The sequence below is a fragment of the Tigriopus californicus genome, chromosome 7, assembly GCF_007210705.1.
Source record: "Tigriopus californicus strain San Diego chromosome 7, Tcal_SD_v2.1, whole genome shotgun sequence".
NCBI lineage: Eukaryota > Metazoa > Arthropoda > Copepoda > Harpacticoida > Harpacticidae > Tigriopus > Tigriopus californicus.
In genome coordinates, this window is record NC_081446.1 from 6,064,787 (window position 1) to 6,088,236 (window position 23,450).

Consider the following 23,450-nt stretch of genomic DNA (forward strand, 5'->3'; position numbering starts at 1 on the left):
TCTTCGTCGTCTTCCTCTTGCTCTCTGTCGTCTCTTTCTTTTCCATGGTCATCAAGTTCCATCGTTTGGGCGCTTCATCGCCCATCGGACCAACAGCATGGAGAGAAGGTGGAGAGACCTCAATAGCAACAACAACAACGAAGACAACCTCTGTGTCTATCTGCCTAACTTGCTACGAGCTTACGTGGGCCACGTGGGCCTCAACAACGACAGCAACCCGGGGTCCAAGTATTAGAATATGGACAAGGACCCCCACAGAGACCTGGAGATAAATCTTTGTAAACAGGCCGCTGGAGAGGGTGGCTTGTGATAATAGACCACCACTATATCAGTGACTACTCGTTGTATTTTTTGCTTTGACAACAATTTGAATCTAATACAGATGTTCAACTTTTGTTCGGTGAAGAAACGACAGATGACTCCGTGTTGTCTTGAGACATCAATCAACACGAGTCGACTCATCAAGTCACCCGGTGAACACGGTATGAACCCACATTTATGCACTAACCTCCAGGCTTAATCCTTTTTTTAATTCTAGAATTTGACAGAAAAACGTTACTACATTGGTTTATTTTATCAGCTTGGTGTGAATGTACATGTTCATTGGTAGAGAAATATATCGATATAGGGAAGGAACCCGTGGAGTATATACTTCCACCAATAAATTCATCGTTGTCGTTGGAAAACAGAAACTAAGATTAATGATGTGGGTAGACACAATGTTCCATTAGACAATGCTCAAAAATAATTTATTAATCAAACGTTGAGAGGACACATTGCTTCATGGCGCTCCTAAGTACCCAAAGAGGACAATTGGTCTCGAATTTGGATCATGGTGCCAGTGCCTTGTTCCATCAAACTAGCAGAACTCCGAATGACCGAACTAATTCCATTAAGGGTGGTCCCAATGCCTTGACCTCCCGCATTGGCAGCTCCTCCTAAGGTTGGATAATATGTTGTTAATAATAGCCCAGGCTCCTACTGAAGGGAAAATTTCGTACCAAATAGAGAGGCCAAACCGCCGATGGCCTTGTTTTGAGTGGCGGTATTACCCACATTATCCACGAGATCCGCCACAGCTCGAGTACTTTGGGCGTACTTTCGGGCATCGTTCATCACCGTCTTGGGATCGAAATCAACCAAGCCACCTTGGTTGGCATCGCCTCGATTTTGGCCTTTATTGGCACTTACCACCCTATTACCGTACAAGTTGGCCTGTGGCGATTGGTTGGCTTGTTGTGGGTAGCCATTATAAGGGTAATAGGAGTGTTGTGGTTGAGGATAATTTGGGTAACCGCCTACATAACTGTTGGGATAAGCTGGGTACTGTCCAGGGTACGCCGCTGCATAGGGTTCAGGATAGGCTGGAGGTGGATAAGGATTGGCTGGGTAGTTTGGATATTGTTGTTCGTACCCGTAGAAGGGAGCATAACCATAGCCATATGGGTCGTAGTAGGGATCGTAATAAGGAGCTGCTTTTGCAACGGTAACTAAAGTTGCCAGCAACACCTGGGAACAAAGAATACATATGCGGAAATGGGTGTTTCAAAATCCCGAATATCTTGGACATTGGGGCAGCATAAAGAAGAAGACTAACATCGAACCATCCGAGAAGAAAATGCTTATGAAAGAATTGTACGTATGTTGCCGATTTGTGACCCAAAAATGTACCGGCAAAGCGCTCCAGTCTTTCAAAACTTATCTGATACTTTAAAAGGCTCCTTGCACTTTACAGGCTATCTAAGTTTCAAAACCAAAACAAAATTGATACGTTTAACACTCGACCATGGATTTTTTGATATATGGATATGGATTTTCTTGTGCCTTACCAGATGGATCATTTCGAAGTTTGACGTTCGACAAGAGTTCTTGGTAGAGAGGTTGTGCTTTTTTAACTGAATCGTTAGAATCAACCTGTGGTTAGTAGTAATTCCTTTGTGAATAGATGCGTCGGGTCAGGCTAGGCACAACCTACGCATTTTTGCGTCAGCCTCAGTAAGATTTGGGAGGCTCTGACTCCCTCGCAGAACAACTTCAGATGTTGCCCCGGCTTGTACCTATCAAGGACGTCGCTCACATTGGACAAGGAAGAAGGTGATGAATGATCAGAACTGTATTTCAGAATACAGATTTATCCGACTCAAAGGTATTACACCCAAAATCTAAAGTAAAATGTTGAAAATGCTTCTTTTTGTCATTATTTCCATCAATTTGAGGCCTTTTCTACGATTGTTTTAGTACAGGGTAAGTATTTTTGATTGCCAATTCATGTTTTTCACGCTAAAGTTGGCTTTTTTTCAAAAGAAATATCAAAGATGCAAAATACTATACTCGTAGGCCAAGTATGTTCAATTTTGGAGAAGTCCTTCATCATAAATCAAAATACGAGGGCCGTTCAAGCTCTGTGGACATCGTTCTATTCGTTTTTTGTTGACTTTTTCAACATTGCACAAAAAAGTCAAATTGTGAAACGGAAAAAAAACTTTGTTCCGAAATGTTGACTACGTTGGATACTACAATATTGTATTTAAATCTCTTCTTTCGTACAGTTAGCGAGATTGGGGCCTTTTGGGTTGTACGATGTGCTTTTACATTTGTTTTAAACTCAAGACTTACATTGGGCAAAAATTCATACAAGTTTCGAGTGCAATATTGATTTTAGATTCTTTATCACCTATAGTCATCTTTCTGAAAACTTATGTATGCTTTCGGACTGAAACGTATCTTGGAGATGAAAACTTCACTTTGCCGTGGGTTAGCTCCACACCCTACTTCCAAACAACAGAAAGCTATTCGAAGCAATATCTCACTGATCTGAAATGATTCTTCGAAGAGCTCTAGAAAAGACTGACAATGATCATGCAAAATTTATGAACTATTATTTAAAGCTCAAATGTGTACTGGTGCTAGAAATAATTTTTTCAAACATATTTGGAGACACTAAAATCAACATTCAAAATCAATAAAGAATCTTTCTTGTACCATAATGTGCGTTACTTGATCAAACGTATAAAAAGCATAATGATTATCGAACATACATGTTTGTTAGAGTAAAATGACCTTATGGTTGAGACTTCTTTCGCAAAATGTTTGAAAGACATCCCACTAAGTATTTCCAAAAGGCATACTATTCGTACCATTGCGGCTTCTCTTTGTATGTTGTACAAAAAGCTACATTCACCACTTCAATGTTGCGATTAAACAACTCGGTAGTGCCACCTTTGAAATGTGATTCCTAGATTGTCAAAATTTCTTGGAAATCCTAGACATTGGAGACAGGCGAATAGGTTGTAGGTGCAAGGTCGGAGATAAAACCTCCGACTATCAAGACATGTGGCCCGTGGGCCCGTACTAATACCTCAAGTCTAATTATGGACGGATCAAAAAGTAAAAATTCAAGTGCATTATTCTTCCGTCGTGATAAAATGTAGGAACTGTAATCACCGGAGGCTGTTTCTTTGCCGTTGATTCATACACCAACGGTAACTCTTGTACTATCAGTGGGGATGGTTGAAGAAAGATAGTATTAGACCGTGGGTGGATCCTACTCATTTCTTCCTTTGTCAACGTTAAACCCAAGTTCTAACCTAGAGCAATGAACTATTCAACAATAAGAATGGGAACGATTGCACAAGAAGGCCTATTTTAATTCCAGCATTCCTAGATCTTTATAATGGCTGACACGAACATTTCATTCCATGAACAAAAGCAATATATATGATATAGGGTGGAACTTTTGAAGCAAGTCCAATGTAAGACAATGACAAATCCCCTGATGAATGTACGTAGTATCAAAAACGTTTTCCAGCCCATCAATTTGGCAGGGGTAACACTAGCAGTTGTTTCTTAGTGTTTTTAGAGACTGCATCTGTTTTGAAGTGCAAGTTTTCTATTTTCTTTTAACATACAGTGTTGATCAATGCCCAGGTTGATGCAGCATTCTGCCCAACTGAGCTAAAAAGCTGAATTTCAATCGCTTCAAAAGATAACATTTAAAATGGGCAATAGATAATGATGGAACGAGCAAATTTGATTCTCCTGAAGGAATCAATCAACTAAAAGTTAGTCCAAAATATCATTAGCATGTCCCAAGCTTCGGTGTCGAATGTTTGAAGATCTGCACCATGACTAATATTCTTTTAACGGAGAATACTATTATGTATAGTAAAGAATATAATTTTATCGAGGAACCGTCGAAGTGCGTGTAGACAATGTCGAGCCAGAAAATAAGTTACATCTTGAATACACAAACAATGTACACTAGAGAATACATCATGTACAGGGTGATACAAAAAGCGATTAAAGTGCTAGTTACAATGTCATAAACGGTGATTTAAATGATTGACAAAGAAGCTTTATTGATTAGTATATTTCAACCTTTGGTTAAGTCGCATCAAGTCATTTAATAAGGAGCCAACATGCCCTTCCTCCCTCCCCCAATAACTCGCGCTCAATTTATCCGGCAAGAGCGGGCTTCTATTGCCACGGACACGGTCGTCCACCCTATTTAATATTTCTTCCCCGATGATCTGTTCCGCTCACCGATCTTGCATCCAGTCACTGAGAACGCTGCAGGTCGTTTTCTCTCCTTGTCTTCTTCCCAACATCATCCACAGGCATGCCAAGGGCTGAATGTGCCTGAGAATTATTTGTTGAACTGTGCTAAGCGCTATACTGCTCCTCACTAACTGATCAAGACAATGCATTCAATCATAGATTGGTAACTAAGCACTGAAGTAGTCATTGATTTGGCATTTGGCTATCATCGTTAAAAAAGCTGTATCAGGCACTTTCATGGGCGTCACATCTCTTTGCGTGTCACCCGGTGCGTAGTGGGCCAAAATGTGGGTCCTTCGTTTTCGAAGATCTTTGAAAATATCACTTAAGTTCTAAGGATTGCCAAGGGAAATTGTCCATGACAAATGTCTGAAAAATATTGAAACAGCTGGCAACAGTCAAGTACGGTAAAGTACGACTCAACGGAATGTATTATCAGACTCTCTCCACCTCTCAATCTGCAACAAAGGCGCATATAAACACGTTGCATTCGGACTCCATTTATCGCTTGATTTCGAGTTCACTGGAGCCTGGCTATGGCCAAATGGCATTTTGGAATCACTTTTTCCTTGAAAAGTTGTACTGCATATCGAGGTGGAAATATTCAAGGAATTGATTTTATTAAAGCCCTCAACAATATGCCAATTACAGCTTGTGATGGATTGAGCACATGCTCGTTCTCAATCAAATTATTGTAGCCATATCTATTCGTAAACAACGCTAGGCAAAGAATCACTGATTGCACTTAGACGGTTGACTTTAATATTGTTATGTGATGCTTCAGTAATCACACCTAGTGTCATCTGCTTTGTTAAGGGTCTCGTACTCTCTTATCATAAGCGTTATATATTTAGAAGTAATGTCAAATATCACGATGATTCAGATGGAAATTTTTATCAACCACAATGATTAGAGAGCGGAATAATATTTCATTTTTAAAGCTAAATGTTGTATGATTGTTATCCAATTTATGTCCAAATATTTTTCAACAAAGGCAAAATATTTTCTTGTTTCTCAGTGTTGCAATTTCAAAAAGCAAGCAAGAGATGTGTTGAGAAATTAAATCAACATTGTATCAGTATCATTTGAAAACTTTTAATTATAAATTGAAAGGATCTCTTTCACAAGTATGTTCCTTGATTAAATGCTGCACCGTTATATTTTCTGACCACTTTAGTTTATCAGATCAAGTTATCCTTCATTTACAAAAAAAATCCTTGATCAGTAGAAAGGCAGAGAGTGAAAACCAATGTGAGAGATATGTTCTGCTTACATCTAAACTTTTCTTTAAATAACCAACTTTAATGCCTTACGGGTTTCGAATCGAAAAGAAAAAAAAAGCCGAATAAAGTATCAAAATTCGAGCTTCGAAAGAGTTTGTTGTGGATACAGTGAAATATTTTTTTAGACAAAGCCAATATTTTTGTCAGAGAAAAAAACCTGAAAGACACAGATTGAACCATGTTAAGCACAACTATCATTGAAATGATTTGCAAGTTAGTTGTCATGTTTTTCATATTTTGATAGAAAAAGGAACGCAGCGAGTGGTTACTTAAAGTGTGTTTTAATTGACATGATCATTTTGATCTCTTTGGAGATTATGCAATGAAAATAAAAACAATCTTTTAATCTTGTGATATTGACTTGTCAAACTTAAGAATTTCGCAGTATGATGACTAACGCCTCACGTAACCTCTAAAAGCTGTGAGGGCGAATGCACGACCCATGTACGACCCAAAACCCAAAACAAACACGAGAAATAAGTCGTCGGAAAAAGGTTCCATGTGACAGATTTAAAGGCATTGCGAAATTCTTAAGTTTGACAAGTCAATTGAAAATCGTTATAAATCCTTTTGGAATTTAAGTTTACATATTACCCAGGGCATTTTGGGGGAGCTAAAAACGATGAAAATTGGACCATCAAATACCCTATAACTAAGTAGCAGCATAGTAGGTCTTATTTTGAGACTAGCATGGAAAACCAGGATTGAATCCGGTTTGAGGATGGAAGTAGCTCTACTTCAATCCTCAAGATTGAATATTCGGCACATTTCCATCCCTAAACCGGATTCAATTCGGGGATGGAATCATTTTGTTTTGAGGATGAATCTCATGTTCAGTGAGGCCAAGCAAATTGCAAAAAAGTGCCAGTTAAGTTCACATATTACAATCCCTACATGAGAACTACATACCTTGGCATTGATTTTTTGAAAGAAGTGATTTTGCTACGATTTTATTGACCATCCAGTCCCTTATAGAGGTGGTAATATTTGAATAGTTCCCACAATTTTACTTTTCTACTGTTGTTTAAGGAGTTAATGAAACCATGTGGCCTACATTACCAAGACCTTAGGGTTTCAATGTATTTAGCACGCCAACTCAATACTTGAAGCTATTGCAGCTTGCTGATTTGTCGTTTAGAATAATATTCAGTGTTTCTGTTTTGTTTCATTTGGCATTACGCCTGACAAAGTGGCGTTCCTGCTGGGAATGATTGGACATGGTTGAGAATTAGAGTGCAGAGAGAAATGTCATCACCAAAAAACTCAAAAATGTTTATTTAAATAAATCACGGATCTTAACCAATATAAAGTAAAATTAAAATCAAAAGAAAACGGAAGTTGAAGTCATGGCGCATCTATTTCGAAAAGATAACTTCTAGTTGGCATTGAACACTTTTGTTGGAATTTAGATTTTGTAATTTGCATACTTCATTAGTTTTCATTCTACTCCTAATTTGTTCAAACAAAATAGGTATTAGAGGAAATATGTGCTCTTGGATCTGGGATTTCCTCACCAAGTGCTCTCAAGCTGTTTAAGTTGATGGCTCCTTAGACAGTACTAGACACGTGGTGTCTGGAGTACCTCATGGAACTTTCCTGGGCCTCATCTTGTTTGTATTGTTCATTCCATTACTACATGGACTCTCGTTCCAGTCTTCAATACCTTCCTATGCTAATGATGTTAAGCCAGTGTTTGCTAGAAATTATAGGAATCAAGCAGACCTACAAAATGACTTGGACATAATATACAAATGGGTCCCTCTTTGGGATTAGGGTGTGGTCCTTTCATGACGATGCTTTAGTTTGTATACATGCATATACAATGAAAACTGTACCAATCAATTGTCCAACAGCATCTAGAATATGCTTTCCCAATTTGGGCACCAATGACAGCTGGGGGTTGGAATAAGAAAAAAAACGTGCCAAGATCTTTTACAAGATTTTGTGCGGGGATGTCCCGCCTAAGTTGTTGGGAACGACTTCAATACTTGGAATTAAATAATGGTCAGCGTAGGTACAATTGTTACCTAATACTGTATGTTTTGAAATGTCTCCACGAATGTCTAATCCGGGAATAGAATATAGTAATAGTGACAGAATGGCATCACATGCAAAATGCGATCAGATAAAAAGTTAGTAAAGTCCTTAAAATCCTCCTTTATAATAAACCGAGCACCAAACCCTTTACGCAGGTACACATTTGGCGTTGGAAAATCACCTTTTTTTGGCACTTCATTCGCAGTGGAGAGATCATGGATGATGGGCCACAGACCATAGGATGTCTAAACCTGTTGAGACGTGGCATAGCGCAAGGACACTAAAGCAAGGAAACGCCACTTTTTTGTGATCACCAAACCTTTCCCGCCAAGTAAGGCCCAAACTTTTGCTGCTGAAATTTTTCAATGTCAATTATTGGCTTAAGTATTGGACAAAATATGTGACTAATATAATTTTCGTAACCATTGATTGTATATGCATCAAACCAACCATGTAAATGTACTTAAAATGACTTTTAACATGTCTTAAAGTACAACAACTGAAAAGTGCTAGTTGGGTTTTCATGAGAAAGCAAGAATTTGCTGTAAACACAATCAATCAATACTTTTTTGCTAATAATATCATTTGAAGAAAATGGTGTCAGAAACATCTTGACCAATTTTCAAGCAATTTGGTGGACTTATTATGAAAATGTGTTTCTCACTTTAGGGATAGCCCTCAATCCAAATGTAGACATATCATAGCTCTGAGCTACATCATGTTCTTTAAACTCATTTTGATGCTTTATAATCATGGAATAATATATCTTAAGATATATGACACTATTTTGGATGCTTTTACAAAACACAAATTTATTGGAGTTCAAAGTTCAAATACTTGTACTTGGTATTACTCTGTGCCCCTTAAATAATGCCTACCTTTCATGCAAACTTCCTAATAAGTAGAAGATTAAACTCTAATAAAAGTTAATTCATTCACTTTTCACCAATGACTGATGATTTTTGTCAAATGTGTGGATTAAGACAAAATTATCAATTGTCCATCACAAATATTCTAATATGCTAACATTTATGTACATATACTTTTATAACCTATTTCATACATTTCTTTTTATTTTGTCAGTGTAAGTTCCTCATCAATTAGTAAAATGATTCTTGTTGATTTTCTATCTATGCGTGTTTTTGAGCCAGTTTTACGCAATATTTCACTGATTTGAAAGGCAATTTGATTGCTTTTGATTAGTTTGATGTTCATGAGTATTTCATATATTCTTCTGACTTTCAAAATTAATTCAGAAATATTTGACAAATTGAAGGAGTTGTATGTCAAGGAGATCATTATTTAATTAAATGAACTTAAATGCACAATGTTGCATGGATAATCTTGTTTTATTAATACTACAGTGACTGTCTTGATTCAACGCAATGGCCTAAGTTGGCGGTCAGGGGAAAGTCGTGTCGTTTCCTCTCTTTAGAGTCCCTGCATAGCGTGAAGAAAATGATTCGCTTGCCTTCATCAAATGGTAAATTCATTTTGGTGTCAAGCAAGGTTTCTTTGTCCAGCGTAGCCGGATTTTGAGTGAGCTTGTCATTGACTGCGGTCTGTCAGGACTGCGCAATTGCGGGTCGTTAGAGATGATGAGCCAGTCGCCCTTGTCTTTTTTGGTGTACAGATCTGCCGACGCCAAGTGCATTTTTCTATGGGTTGAGGTCGGGCCAATTGCCAATCCGAGATCTCGTCATTTTATATATGTGGGTGGACAGACTAAAATTCGAAACGATGCCAATACTGTCTCTCAACCTTTTCTTGTTGTGATTTCCTGTCTAACGGACTTTCAGAGTCCGATTTTGGTACTGTAGATACGTGATTGTGAAAATGTAACATTGTGTCAGACAAAATCCTTGACACAATCTTCTCCACCAAGAGCCGATTGTAAGTCAGTAAAGCTTCTCTTTACAAGACCACGCCATGAATAGATATGTGATACTAAATTTGCAATCTCCAAGTTAAAACAACGTTTCATTGGGGGCCCTTATCTGCAACGTCACCAAAAGGAATTGGAAGAGGCACAATTGATTGTTGAATAATCTACTCATGACTAGGGCCCTGTAAATAACCGCCAACCAGTCGTAGTCTTCTAACTACAAGGCACGACTTGTTACATGCCATGAAAGTGATATCTTTTATGGACATAATGTGACCCAGGTCACTAATAATATATAACAATTTGATGGTATTAGCCAAAAATAACACAAATTCGTCATTTTTCTCTAAAGGCTCTTTATTTGGTAGAGGGTGACTCGCAAAGCACCTTCTGAGGTGCAAAACAAAAACCAAGTTTCTTGGAGCTTAAGGCATCTATCCATAATGATGAAGCAAATGATCCTGCACTCTCATCTTTTTGGACTACCCTGATATTTTGATATTTTTTATGAATCACCACTTTCGTTACTTTCAAAAGAGTGAGACCAAGTCAGCCTGAGGCTAAAAGGAACAGACTACTAAAAAGTTTTTTTTTAATATGGTCAGTGAGCATGTAGAGTTGAGCAAAAATTGTTCAATTTCATACATAAGTACATAGTAAATGCTTGCTCATGAAATGATGGTTATTGAGTTTTGAGTTTTGATAAGCTATAACTCAAATCTGAAATGAGAAAAAGTTCATTAAGATTGAGTCAAAAACATGGTAGACAGTGCTTATCACATTTCACAGATAGATATTCATGCTTGGCTTGTCTCTCAAATCCAAATACTGGTCGGATTGAGTTGATTACCTTTCCACTCAACCCTTCTTATGTAATCAAACATGTCTAAAAAGATACATAAGTATTAACAGTTAAACAAACGACCCCGTGATGACCTCAGTTGATGACTTATGGAATTGAGGATTGCATTGATGATTCTGTTCAATGAAATGCTGCAAATGGATAATCACGCAATTAAAGTACCAAAATCGGACTCTGAAAGTCCGTTAGACTTAAATAGTGGACGTGCGCTTTTCCACTCCTTTAAAATTCAATTGAAATTGAATGAGAAACAATAGTTTTAACCTGTGACACTAGTTAGTGATGGCACACCCACCATCAGTAGCCCTGAACTGCCTGGCCTGATAAACTCAGTCCAATGGATGGACCGCTCTTTTCAATCCTTCCTCTTCCCATGTCATGGATGCCCAAGACCGTGGAAGGCTTTACCTTCATTGACGTCCACTAGAGGGCTCTAGTGTCCACTATCAGCCAGCCACGCACCATGATCACCTTGTCTTCTCAGACCTCACATACATCCTGCAGAAAGGAAGAATCCTGGTCGAAGACATCATTTATGTTCCCTAAACAAAACACCAATTTGAAATTAGGCCTGAAAAGTTGTCATTAGGATCGATTTATTTTTGATCTTCAAGCCAAATTGAATTTCAGGGCCGGTTAACAAATTCTAAATGGTAACCCAGTTCAAGGGCAGACCCTCGAGATTGTGACCTTCGAAATAACAGTTTGACAAGAAAACATATGATTGCAATGGCTAATACTGTACATCTAATCATTAATATAATCAATTGGGGAGATGGATTTTTGGGACGGTGAAGACTCATAATTTTTCTATTAGGATAAGTTGTCAAAAGCTTATGTATCTGATCAACAAAATGGGACAGTGAAGTTTGACTCTTAATTCTACTCTTAGGATAAGTTGTCAAAAGCTTGTGTCTCTGACCCAGAAGCAGCCAAAAATTCTAATCCAATGTTGTGTTTGCTACATAAGTTTAGCTATATCTCTTGAGTTGCCTAAGTATAGTTTTGGGCTCAACTTAGGCCAAGCTCATCTATTCAACAAGATGTACGAAATGCTCATTTGGAAACAAGTGAACAGTTTAGGAGATTAGACTTTTTGTTGCTGTTCGCAGTCCAAATATCCAAAAGGACGTGGCTACACTGGCAATTAAAAGAAGTTGGAAATATTGCTGTAGTGCAAAAATCGCCCAAGGATGAATTTCAAAATTTGAATAAGACAAAGAACAAAGTGAATTCTTACACATATTCATTAGTTATGTCATAATGCCAAGCTATACTTGAGCAACATTTGACACAGGAAGACTTGAAAAATTACTTGAAATGAAAAAACAACACTAAGCTGAGTTCCCTTGTAAGGTTTAAGGTTGTGGCACTTCCTGTTGCTTTTGTTTAGCCAAACAAGCCATGAATGGAGTAAAAAAGGCCAAAATTCCTTGTCTGGACCCAAGTGCCTTACATGCCTTCAGGAAAATAATCTAATGAAACTTCAAACCTTATGCAAATGCGTGGGTACATGGTCGAGTTCACCCTGAGGATATGACTTTTCTTATATTTGGCACTGCTATTTGATTTCAGGTTGCTAAAATTGAAAACGAAATTACAGTAAAAAATTACGAACTATCATTTGAGATTTACAAACGCCTTGTTAAGGATGTCCATTTTAGTTTACCATTGTCAAATCTGAACTTGAATATTCGCTTACTGCTTGTCCCAGATACTTCAGCTAAACTATGATATTGCAATTGGGTATTGTTTGGACTTGATTTAATTGGAATGTTGATTAAATTCCATCATATTACCTTAACCTTTTAGTGATTAAACCACACCACAATTAATAACTTTCAATAACTGTCATAATCATGAAGCTACGATAATTTTAACTTAACTATATTATGTTTCAGTAATTGGACCAAATTTTGACCAAATCTTCACCAAAAGTGTTCAGTTTAACAATGCACCTTAATCTTCACATATTTGTTATCAGTTCAAATTTGTGTTGTGTTTAGGGATTGTAAGACATCATTGGTAGTGACTTAAACATCCGATCTGAGGAGTGGATCCACTATGCGCATAATCCATTGACCATTTGCCCCGAACAGCTTGGGAGACAGCTGTCTTAGAAATATACTGTGAAAATCCCACACATATGGGGATAGAAGAAGTAGATCCAATGTTAATACCAGGTAACCCAACCTAAACTAAACTAACTTAAACAAAACTAGCCTAACCAAACCTAACCTAACCTGACCTAACCTAACCTTTCAGTTACAAGGGCCTGGGGGTGCATAGGCTGCGGCAGCTTGGTTGTAATGATCTTACATATTCATGCTAATGCCTTGCCATTTTGACTAAAAGTCTGGAAAAAAGTCGAAAAACCTACCTGCACCAGGACTCAAATCCATCACCTCACCTCTATGGACGCAAAGTATGCGCAGGTTAGCATGCGTGGCTAACAGCAATTCATAAGCGTAGGAGATGAAATGTGGAAAATTTATTTTGATAGCTACAATCGAGACGTACATTTTTCAGCTGATTGTCAAAACGACAGCTGTCTCCTCAGCTGTTTGGGGCAAATGGTCAATGCATTATGCAAATATGAATCCACCGAGCTCGCCTATGCGCATAATCCAATGACCATTTGCCCCATACAGCTTGGGAGACAGCTGTCATCGTAATATACGGCGAAAATCCCACGCATATGGGGATAGAAGAAGTAGATCGATTGTTGATACCATACTAACCCAACCTGAACTAAACTAACTTAAACAAAACTGGCCTAACCGAACCTAACCAAACTTAACCTGACCTGACCTGACCTAACCTAACCTAACATTTCAGTTGCAAGGCCTGTGGGCGCCTAGGCCGCGGCGTAAGCCTGCGGCAGCCCGGTTGTAATGATCTTACACATATTTATGCTAATGCCTTGCCATTTTGATGAACAGTCTGGAAAAAGTCGAAAAACCTAGCCAAACCCAGTTCCCCCCTCTATTGTTGTGAAGATTTCTCCTCACCGTTTGTTCGTTGTTTTAGGACCTTTGACAAATTCGAGGACTTAAAATTGACAAAGTATATTTCGGATCTTTTTGGTAGCAACCAGCACACACACCCACTTCCTCGCTCTTCTTCGTCGAGACTTCCCTCCGTACTATTGAAAGGGGCAAAAAACCCGTTCCATCCCACAAGCCCAAAAGGCCAGAAAATAGTATTAGGCTGAGTGAGCAATCAAAAATCGTAGAAACGTAATTAGATGGGAAATATCGTCTGAACATTCTCCCCCCATTGCTCGCTTAACCCAAATTAAAACATATCTCAAATCATATTGATGGAACGGAGACCTTCCCCAACGGGCAAATTTTAGTAAGGACGATTCAAACGTTCTTGGCCACTCTGGACTGTGACAGCTCGAACCAATCCGTTTTTGTCCGGGTGTACTTCAACTATCCGTCCAATCTTCCAGTTTGATCTAGGTTCGGCAGTCCCGACTTCTAAAACTTCGGCTCCAACGTTGACATTTTCGACCCGAGTGGTCCACTTTTTCCTTGCTAACAAGGTTGGTAAATATTCCATTGTCCAGCGTGTCCAAATTTTGTCTACGAGAGCCTGAACATACTGACAATGTAGACGAGTATCCAACGCCGAATATACACCCAAGGGAATTTCCTTGGAACCACGAAATATCAAGAAATGATTCGGAGTTAGGACTTGTTCGTCATTTGGATCATTTCCAACGTAAGTGAGAGGTCTTGAGTTGAGCAGTCCCATCACTTCGCAAAATACAGTCCTCAACTCGTAATCGCGTAGGTGACGACGGGCAGATTGTTCTTGATCCAAAACGTTAGCCATCGCCGTTTTGGCTGAACGAACCAGGGATTCGTGAATTCCTCCCCAATGGGGAGCTCCTGGAACTTGAAATTTCCAACGAACTGACTTGATTTTTTCGGGTTTCTTGGATTCCAACTCCACAAACAAATTGTTGGCACCCACAAAATTTGTCCCGTTGTCCGAATACATACTTTGAGGTTGTCCCCGGGTGTTCACAAAGTTTCTAAAAACGTTCAGAAAATCTTTAGATGATAAGGAAGGCGCTATCTCCAGGTGTACGGCCCGAGTGGTCATACACGTGAAAATGCAACCCCACCGTTTTTCGATCTTATTCCGAAGAACCAGTACCTCCAAAGGGCCGAAGAAATCGACGGACGTGTGGAAAAACGGTGGTCGTCCAATAGCGAGTCTCTCTTGGGGTAGATCCGCCATCTCCTGATTTGCTGGTCGAGCCACCTGAATTTGGCATTTCCGGCAACCCAATCGAACCTTTTTAACCAATTCTTGACCTCGAAGAATCCAATACGTTTGGCGTAGTATGCCCATCAGATGGTTAACACCAGGATGATGGTGGTCGACATGACGTTGTTCCACAATCAGGATCGTGAGCGGAGATTTAGGACACAGAATAATGGGATGCTTTTGATCGTACCCCACCTCTGCCAACCCAATTCGACCTCTAGCACGGATGATTCCAAAGGTATCGAGAAACGGCGAGAGTTGATTCAACCTCGAGGATTTGGAGACGGTCTTGTTAGATTGCAGTTCGTTGAACTCTTCTCGAAACGCTTCGAGTTGGGCTTCGCAAATAAGTTCATGGAGAGCTTCAACGTTATTGAGGCCTCCAGATTCAATCCGAGACTGAACAGCCATTTCAAGATTTTCGAACCCTTCACCCACGATACGAGTGCAAGCATGAACTTGGGATTGATGGAACTTGGAACGTACTTCCTGATCGTCTTTTTCGGATGGTTGTGGCGAGAATTCTTGGGGCCATTGATCATCGGAAAGACACAAAAAATCCGGACCCTTGAACCACAAAGGCGGGATGTCTTGAGCACTGATTAATCCCCGTGATGCTAAGTCAGCAGGGTTGGTCTTTCCTGGAACATGACGCCAAGTTTGTAGATCGGTGATATTTTGAATCTCTCCTACCCTATGAGCCACAAACGGCTTAAAATGATGAGTAGGATTGACTATCCAAGCGAGAACGACTTTACTGTCAGTCCAGTGCACTCTCCTTCCCACTTTTAAACGTAGAGCTTGGATAACGTGTTGTGTTAATCTGGAACCCAAGACAGCAGCTTGTAATTCCAGTCGAGGAATCGTCATGGGTTTCTTGGGGGAAACTCGAGTTTTGGAGCACACGAGGCTTACATCCACGTTAACCTGGTTTGTGGTTCGTATATAAACAACTGCCGCGAAAGCATCTTCGGACGCATCACAAAAGGTATGGACCTCAGTTTCAACATTATCGTTACATGGTTGGCTCGAATAACATCTTTTGAATCAGACATTTGGTAGGTGTTCCAGATTTGTGATCCACCTCTTCCACCACTTAAATTGCTCGGGCGGGATTTCTTCATCCCAACCCTGTCCACGGATGACCAATTCTTTCATTCTTATTTTACCAGCGACCACGATTGCAACCCAATAAGCCTAACGGATCATAAAGTCCAGCCAAACGACTGAGCACTGATCGTCTGGTCAACACTTCAGGTTCAGGCCTGGTTACCTCAAACACTAACACGTCCTCTTGGGCATTCCATCTCATCCCCAGGACCTTGTTCTCGCATTTTGTTTCAAGAAGAGAGATGTCTTGAGAGATCCCTCCCCCCAGTTCTTGCTCTACTACGGAATAATTCGAAACCCAGCCGGTAAGATTGAAGTTACCGTCAGCAAGAACTCTCTTCACCTCCTGAGCTTCTTGGATGGCAGTTTTGGGAGATGGGAAGCTATCCAAATAGTCATCAACATAAACTGTGACCGTATACGTTGTCGAGTTCCCTCAGAACACTCCGCATCAGCCGCACTCTGTAGAACCGTGTGGATGGCAAGACATGGGGATGGCGAGTCTCCAAAAACAACACCCATCATCTGATACGTTTGCATTGGTCTGAATCGGTTGCTCGCCACAAGAAGCGATGGTAGCGGGTATCATCTTCCAATAGATCAACTCGGCTGAACATGGCCTCTATATCTCCAACAACAGCTACAATGCCTTCTCTGAATCGAACCAGAACGTCGAAGATATCGTTTTGTAGCGAAGGACCAGTCAACAGACAATCGTTTAAACTTTTGCCTTCGAATTTAGCAGCAGAGTCGAAAACAATTTCTAATTTTAGAACCACACTTTTTCCACACGCCGTGATGTGGGAGAATGATTGCCTTGGTGGGGCGAGTTCATCTGGATCGTCGATCTTTTTTGCGTAACCTTCTCCAAGATATTTATCCATGGCTTTGGTGTAAGCAGCTTGAAATGTTGGATCCCGTTGGAATCTCCGCTCCAGGGCCTCGAACCTTTTCAAAGCCAATGACCGATTATTTTTAGGCTTCTCCATTCCGGGTATCCAAGGCAGGGCGACTTCATAACCAGGACGGCCACATGCTTCCTGGTATTTTCTTTAATAATTTTCAGGGCATAGGTGTCTTCAAGACTAATACTCGTGTCCCCCGAATTCACGTGTTCAGATCCATAAGATTCAGTGGCGAAGAAATCTGACAGAATCGAGTCGAGATTTCCCTCATTGCACTTGAAAAAAATTGACGTGGAACTTCGGAGAATCTGTTTCATGAATGCGTCCTCTGGCAACCCATCCAAGTGGTGTCCGGAACGCGTAAGGTTCTTGATTCGTTCCGAAACGCCATTCTAGTGGCATGATCAAAGCTTCGGAGTCCAAAGCTAATAGGATTTCAACTTTTCCTCCATGTTGAGGGAGAGGAATATCTTTGAGATGTTTCCAACGATTTTGGATTGATTGCCACGAAAGACCATGTAAATTCTTACAAACCTCTGGAGAGATTTGACAATCAAATGATGGATTGGTTCCAGGCCTGTCGCTCCAACTAGTATATCGGTTTCAACACAATTAATTCGAGGCTCCCAGTAGCGTTGTGCACTTCAAGTCTCTGGAACGGTTTATCCATAGATCCAATCCTCTTCAACAAGGACTCACTGGCGAAAGAGGTATCAGATCCCTCATCGATCAGAGCATAGGTAATCGCATCTCCTTTTGGGCCGCGACAAACAGATGGGGATAATGCCCAAAACATAATTGGATCGACCATTGGTATTTTGTACCACGGCCTCAGGAGCATTTGTTGAAATGATTTTTTCCTTTTCCGATCCACCTCCGTCAGGTTTTGAGGTATTCGGACCATGTAGAAGTGGGTGGTGAATGTAACGGCAGTTTGGTTCTCCACATCTTACTCTGGATCGACACTCAGGACGAGCATGGCCCTTGCCGAGACACCTAAAGCAAAGAAACTTGTCTCGAACAAATCTCATTTTCCAAAACAGAAAGCCCTTTAAAATGGGAACATAATGTGATGGCATGACCTTGAGAACAAAAAAAACACTTTTTTGAGGTTGAGTAGCAGTTATCACATTATGTGATGACGAGAATGCTAGTTTCTTGGATTGATTCGACTTCGATCCTGTCTCTTGGAAGAGCCATTCCATGACGACTATCCCTGTGCACAACTCGAAGAACCATTCACAGAATTCTGCTTCTTTCTCATGGATCGATAAGGTTCTAGAGAAATCATACCACGAGTTGAAATTATCTTTATCCAACTTGCCCTCCAACACTCGAACGATGTATGCCAGAGACCCATCACCCTTGGGACGATGTTTTCTGATGGTGAAAAGATGTCCTTGAACCTTTGCCGCAAATTCAGCGAGGCTATCTGGATCTCTTGGTTTGACGTTCGGCAATTTCTCCAAGGTACGTTGATGACGTCTACGACCAAGTCTCGATCTCCATAGACCTGGCGAAGAGTCTTGAGGGCAGCGATGTAATCTTTATCCGAATTGTCATACCCCGCAATAAAAGAACGCGGTCGGTCTCCCAACGAAGCTTTCAGGAGGCCCATCTTCTCCGGTGTACTTTTCGAAGTATTGTGTACCAACGCTTGAAACATGTTACTCCACTCAGTAAATTGGAGAATATCTCCGTTAAAATGAATCATCTTCACGTCGAATGAACTTCTTCCTCCTCCAGATCGACCAAACCTACTGATGGATTGACCATCCAGTCTTGATTGTCCTGGTCATTCGGCTGATCCACGCGATTGGTATGTTTTCGATCAGGTTGAAGGAAATGCACCTCGGAGCTGATTGGACGCACATTGGAACCGAGCGTATTCTGATTCATCCCTTCAAGTGCTTCTGTGTAATTTCGAGAGAGATTCTCACCCATGAAATCTGCAGCTCGACTCCCCAATTCAACACGTTCCAGCTGAACTTGAGACATTCGTTCCTCGTTTCTTGCCCGTTCAAGATTCGCTGTCGCGATTTCGACTGCCTGTGTAGCTTCGTTTTCGTCTCGCGCAGCCGGCGACGTTCCTCTTCCCGATATTGCTGAAGATTACGCTCATTACTTCCAAAATATAGTACTAGGCTCAGCGATTCTGGCCTCAATATGTTCTTGGACGAAAGCGACAGCTTTGACGACCCGATTGGTCTCGTCCTCTAACTTCTGTTCCTTTGCATCGCGTTCATCCTCCTCGGTCACATGACTGAGAAATTTATGGATTAGCGAAGATAACTCCTCCAGTGTCTTGTTTAATCGTTCAGCGAGAGCTCTCAAACCAGTTCGAGACACGGCGGGAACAACGGTTAGATCTTTTTCAAGACTCGCGATCTGTCTCGTAATAGAACGCTTTTTCCCGGCAATGTCCAATTTGCATCCTTTTGGATCAAAAAACGAATCTAATTGCGCGGTTGCCATTTTCTTTGCCTCACTCACGAATCCACGGATGGTTTTTGGTTGTCGTGGTACTTCTTGTCCCGGTGGAAAAAACGGACTGCCCTCGAAGATGAAAGATCCGGCTCGAAGGACCATAAAATGTTGTGAAGATTTCTCCTCACCGTTTGTTCGTTGTTTTAGGACCTTTGACAAATTCGAGGACTTAAATTGACAAAGTATATTTCGGATCTTTTTGGTAAGAACCAGCACACACACCCACTTCCTCGCTCTTTTTCGTCGAGACTTCTCTCCGTACTATTGAAAGGGGCAAAAAACCCGTTCCATCCCACAAGCCCAAAAGGCCAGAAAATAGTATTAGGCTGAGTGAGCAATCAAAAATCGTAGAAACGTAATTAGATGGGAAATATCGTCGGAACACATAGTACACGTAGACAAGCGTGCGTGGCTGTCAGGCGATTCTTCACAAACAGAGGGAAATGTGGAAACTTTATCTTGATAACTACCATCGAGACTAATTTTTTCAGCTGATTGTTAAAAACGACAGTGTGTCCTCAGCTGTTTGGGCAAATGGTCAATGGATTATACAAATAGAGCTCGCCCAGATCCTGTGTGCCAATGATTGGGAATCAATCATTCTGGCTTCACCCGGGAGTCCAACACACTCCTACTCTCTGCCCTGAAAAGCCTGTATACTTGATCACTCGTCATATCAGAAATTCTCCGGCCAGTTTCATCCATGTTTGTTTGTTTGTTTGTTTGTTTGACAGTCTGGCGTGAGTGAGATATTGAGGATCCGGCCACCCAAAGGCTAACCGCTAATGCGATTTTTGTTTGGACTATTATAAACACACTCTTTAAAAGTTTTGAAATGAGTCAGAACACATGGTCTGTTTTGCTTCTACCCCTTCGGAACTGAAGAGTCTACAATGGTTGGTTCCGAAGAAAACTTAGTAGACTCGGTAGGGTCCATGGGGATGTCAAACCTGTTGTGTGGAGTGCCCTTTGCCTTTGCGGAGAGAGCGCTGGACACACCGCGACAATATGATGAGATTCTTCATTTGCCGCTTTGCAAAACCTAACAGAGTTCGGTTGATGTTCTACCTATCTTATACTGATGATAATTCAGGTAGCTGTGGCCGCTAATGGCTTGAATTAATTTACTTAGAATAGATCGATCGAGTTTTTAAGAAATCTTTCGAATATTTGTTATCTACGTTTTCAAACCAAAGCCTAGTTTGGCGGAAAGGCAGTTTGTTAAATGTTTTGTCTGGTTTCATCCAGAGTTCTTGCCACTTGTCCATGAGAATGTCCCGGAAGGCAATGGCATGAACAGTAGTGGGGCTGGTAGTTGTTTGTAAGGTCCTTCTGTAGAGCCAGCTTAGCTAGAGCATCTACTTTTTCATTCAAGTCATGTCCCACGTGGGCCTTAATCCAGTGGAGCATGACCATATTGTTGACACCAAATGAGTTCAGAGTGTTGATGCACTCCTCAACTACTTTGGATATTGAGCTATATTTACCGATGGCCTTGATTGCAGCCTGACTGTCAATGTAGAAATCGATAAATTTGTGTGCTTCTGTTGACGATGCTAGGAGGGATCTCGCAGCATTCGTGGATGGCAAACACCTCGGCTTGGAATACCGAGTTGTCGTCACCTAGTTTACCATGTCTTGAAGAGGTCACTATCATTCTCACAGACAATGTGGTAACCCCCATCCTACTCCATTGTTGTTTTGCTTCCATCAGTAAAACAGAGAATCCCTCTATTTTTACCCGGAGCACCTTTGTCGAAACTGGCTGAGTTGATAAAGAAATTATACCCAGTGTTTTGTCTCAATTTTACGATCGTATTCCATCGTAGAGTATTCATCGGATTGGTCTAGGTAGCTCGTCCATAGTAAAGAGGTGACCTCGTTTTTGGCCGTTACCCACCCCATCCCAGATTTGTTTGTTTCTGCCAAAATCCTTTGGCAGCTTTGGCTCCATGTTCTCGATGAATAAATCAAGAGGAGGAAGTCCCATGATGATCTCAAGACCCCGGGTTGGGGTGCTCTTGATAATATGGGTTGTTAGTAACATGGCCAGCCTTTGGAGCGGTCCAGTTGCATTCTCTTGAATTTAGCCCTCTTCCCCATACGATGGAACCGTATGAGATCATGGGCCTAATTATAGCAGTGTACATCCAACTCATATTGGCCGGGGTAGGCCCCAGAGCTGACCTATACCTTGCTTTAGTTTCATAAGAAGTCGCTTGGCTTTCTTGCATTTGTTGGTAAATATGTGCAGAAAAGCTCAGCTTTTTGTCGAGCTCAACCCCTAGGTAAGTGGCAGAGTCTGAGAACGGGATCTCAGACCCATCAATGATTAGTTGTTCGGGAGACTCATCCTTGTAACGGGTGTTGAAAAGTACCACAACAGTTTTGGCAGCACCAAATGTGAGTCCATTCTGTGCACCCCATTGTGTCACTTGATCCACTGCCTTTGTGGCAATAGTCATGATTGTCTTTTTGTCAATACCTTTGATGAGTAGACACGCATCATCGGCAAAGCCTCTTATCTTAACAGGACCTGTTAAAAACAGATTTAAGAGTTCGTCAAAGCCAGATTCCACACGAGAGGGCTCAGAACCCCGCCTTGGGGTGTGCCCTTTGTGAGGTGCCTGGACCTAGTGATTCCCTTTATAGTGGTTGTGATTGACCTTTGTTTAAATAGTATTCATACCAGTTTACAATAGAGTCAGATATGTTCTTAGCCTTCATTCCACGTATGGCGGAGGACGGGTTAAGATTGTCGAATGCCCCAGAAATATCCAAAAATATCCCTAGAGCGCATATTTTCCGCGCAGGATTGCGCTCTCAATATCATCAACCATGTCCGATAAAGCGGGAGTCACAGCTGCTGCCTTTACGAAAGGCATGCTGATTTCGGTTTATAGGGACTTGGGTCAGGTAATTTTCTTCAATCTCAGTTAGAACCACCCTTTCGAGGGTTTTAAAGATGATTGAGGTGAGTGAAATAGGTCTAAAAGACTTTACTTGATCGTATGAGAGTTTACCTGGCTTAGGGATAAACACGACCTTTGACTCCTCCAAACCTTGGGTATGTACCCTAGTTTAATAGAGGATTTGTAGAGAAACACAAGTCTGTCGATTCCACAGTCTTCATGTGTTGAATTACTCTTGGTTTAATGTCGTCAGGTCAGCAGCCTTGTCAGGGCTGAAAGACTTGATTGACCATTTTACTTTTTCAACATTTATGAAATCTATATCCGTGCCGGACATGTCATCAATGCTGGTGAAAGTGTTTACAGGTGTTGGTTCCTTTAGTTCCACACTTCCTGGGAAATGTGTATCTAAGAATTGATTGATGCTATCCTCCGGTGATTCTGTGGAGCCATAGGCCCCACAGGAGACCCACTGTTTGTTCTCCCTGCCCTGGATCACCTTGTAGAGTTTTGCAACGTCCTTTATGTCTTTGTCTTCGATAAAAGTCTCGCCAGGAGTTTCTTTTTGCCTTTCGTACCTCTCTTCTGAACTCCCGCTTGGAGTCCAAATACTCTTTCCAGGTCTCCTCGCAGTCATTCTTCTTGAATTTCCTGTGTAATGATCTCATTTGCTTTCGAGTCGAAACTATTCTTCTCTCCAGTTAATGAGCGTTTTCACTTTGTTGCATATGACTATATCCTTGGTAGCTTACGAAGCGCCTGGTTGATACTGTCCGTGAAGTTCTCGGCTAGCACATCAAGTATCCCTGGATCTACGAAAATTGGGATTGGTCTTAGGGTTTCATTAACGATTGGTTAAAAACTTCCCAGTTAGCATTTTTCAGATCTCTCACTGTCTTCTTCTGTAATTTAATATTTAGCTCTAACTTAAATTTGATAAGTCGATGGTCTGATGCTGTCATGGCATCAGACACCTCCCAGCCAGAGACCAGATCAATGTTCTTAGTGAGAGTGACATCGATTCGGGTCTGGTTGTTTCCGGGTAACTGTACCAAAAGTAGGTTTCGTGCCAATGTTTTCGACATTCAAATTATGCCCGAGATAAAATTCCCCATTTTCATCTCTCTC

General features: G+C 40.9%; 2 protein-coding genes across 2 annotated transcripts in view; both read right to left on the bottom strand.

Annotated features, from left to right (window-relative positions):
• Positions 1-538: 538 nt before the first annotated feature.
• Positions 539-3,630, bottom strand: LOC131883548 (uncharacterized). Its single transcript, XM_059231038.1, has 3 exons — positions 1,830-3,630; positions 1,002-1,509; positions 539-938 (listed from the first exon to the last, which is right to left on the bottom strand). Exons 1-3 carry the CDS (start codon positions 1,839-1,841, stop codon positions 793-795), a joined length of 666 nt encoding a protein of 221 aa, XP_059087021.1. The 5' UTR covers positions 1,842-3,630; the 3' UTR covers positions 539-792.
• Positions 3,631-10,476: 6,846 nt separating this feature from the next.
• LOC131883411 (uncharacterized) overlaps positions 10,477-23,450 on the bottom strand; it is a 25,463-nt gene continuing 12,489 nt past the window's right edge. The window contains exons 2-4 of the mRNA XM_059230884.1: positions 14,763-15,549; positions 14,402-14,669; positions 10,477-10,482 (exon numbers count right to left, since the gene is read on the bottom strand). Coding sequence (XP_059086867.1) covers positions 10,477-10,482; positions 14,402-14,669; positions 14,763-15,549 — 1,061 coding nt within the window. The remainder of the gene's footprint in view (positions 10,483-14,401; positions 14,670-14,762; positions 15,550-23,450) is intronic.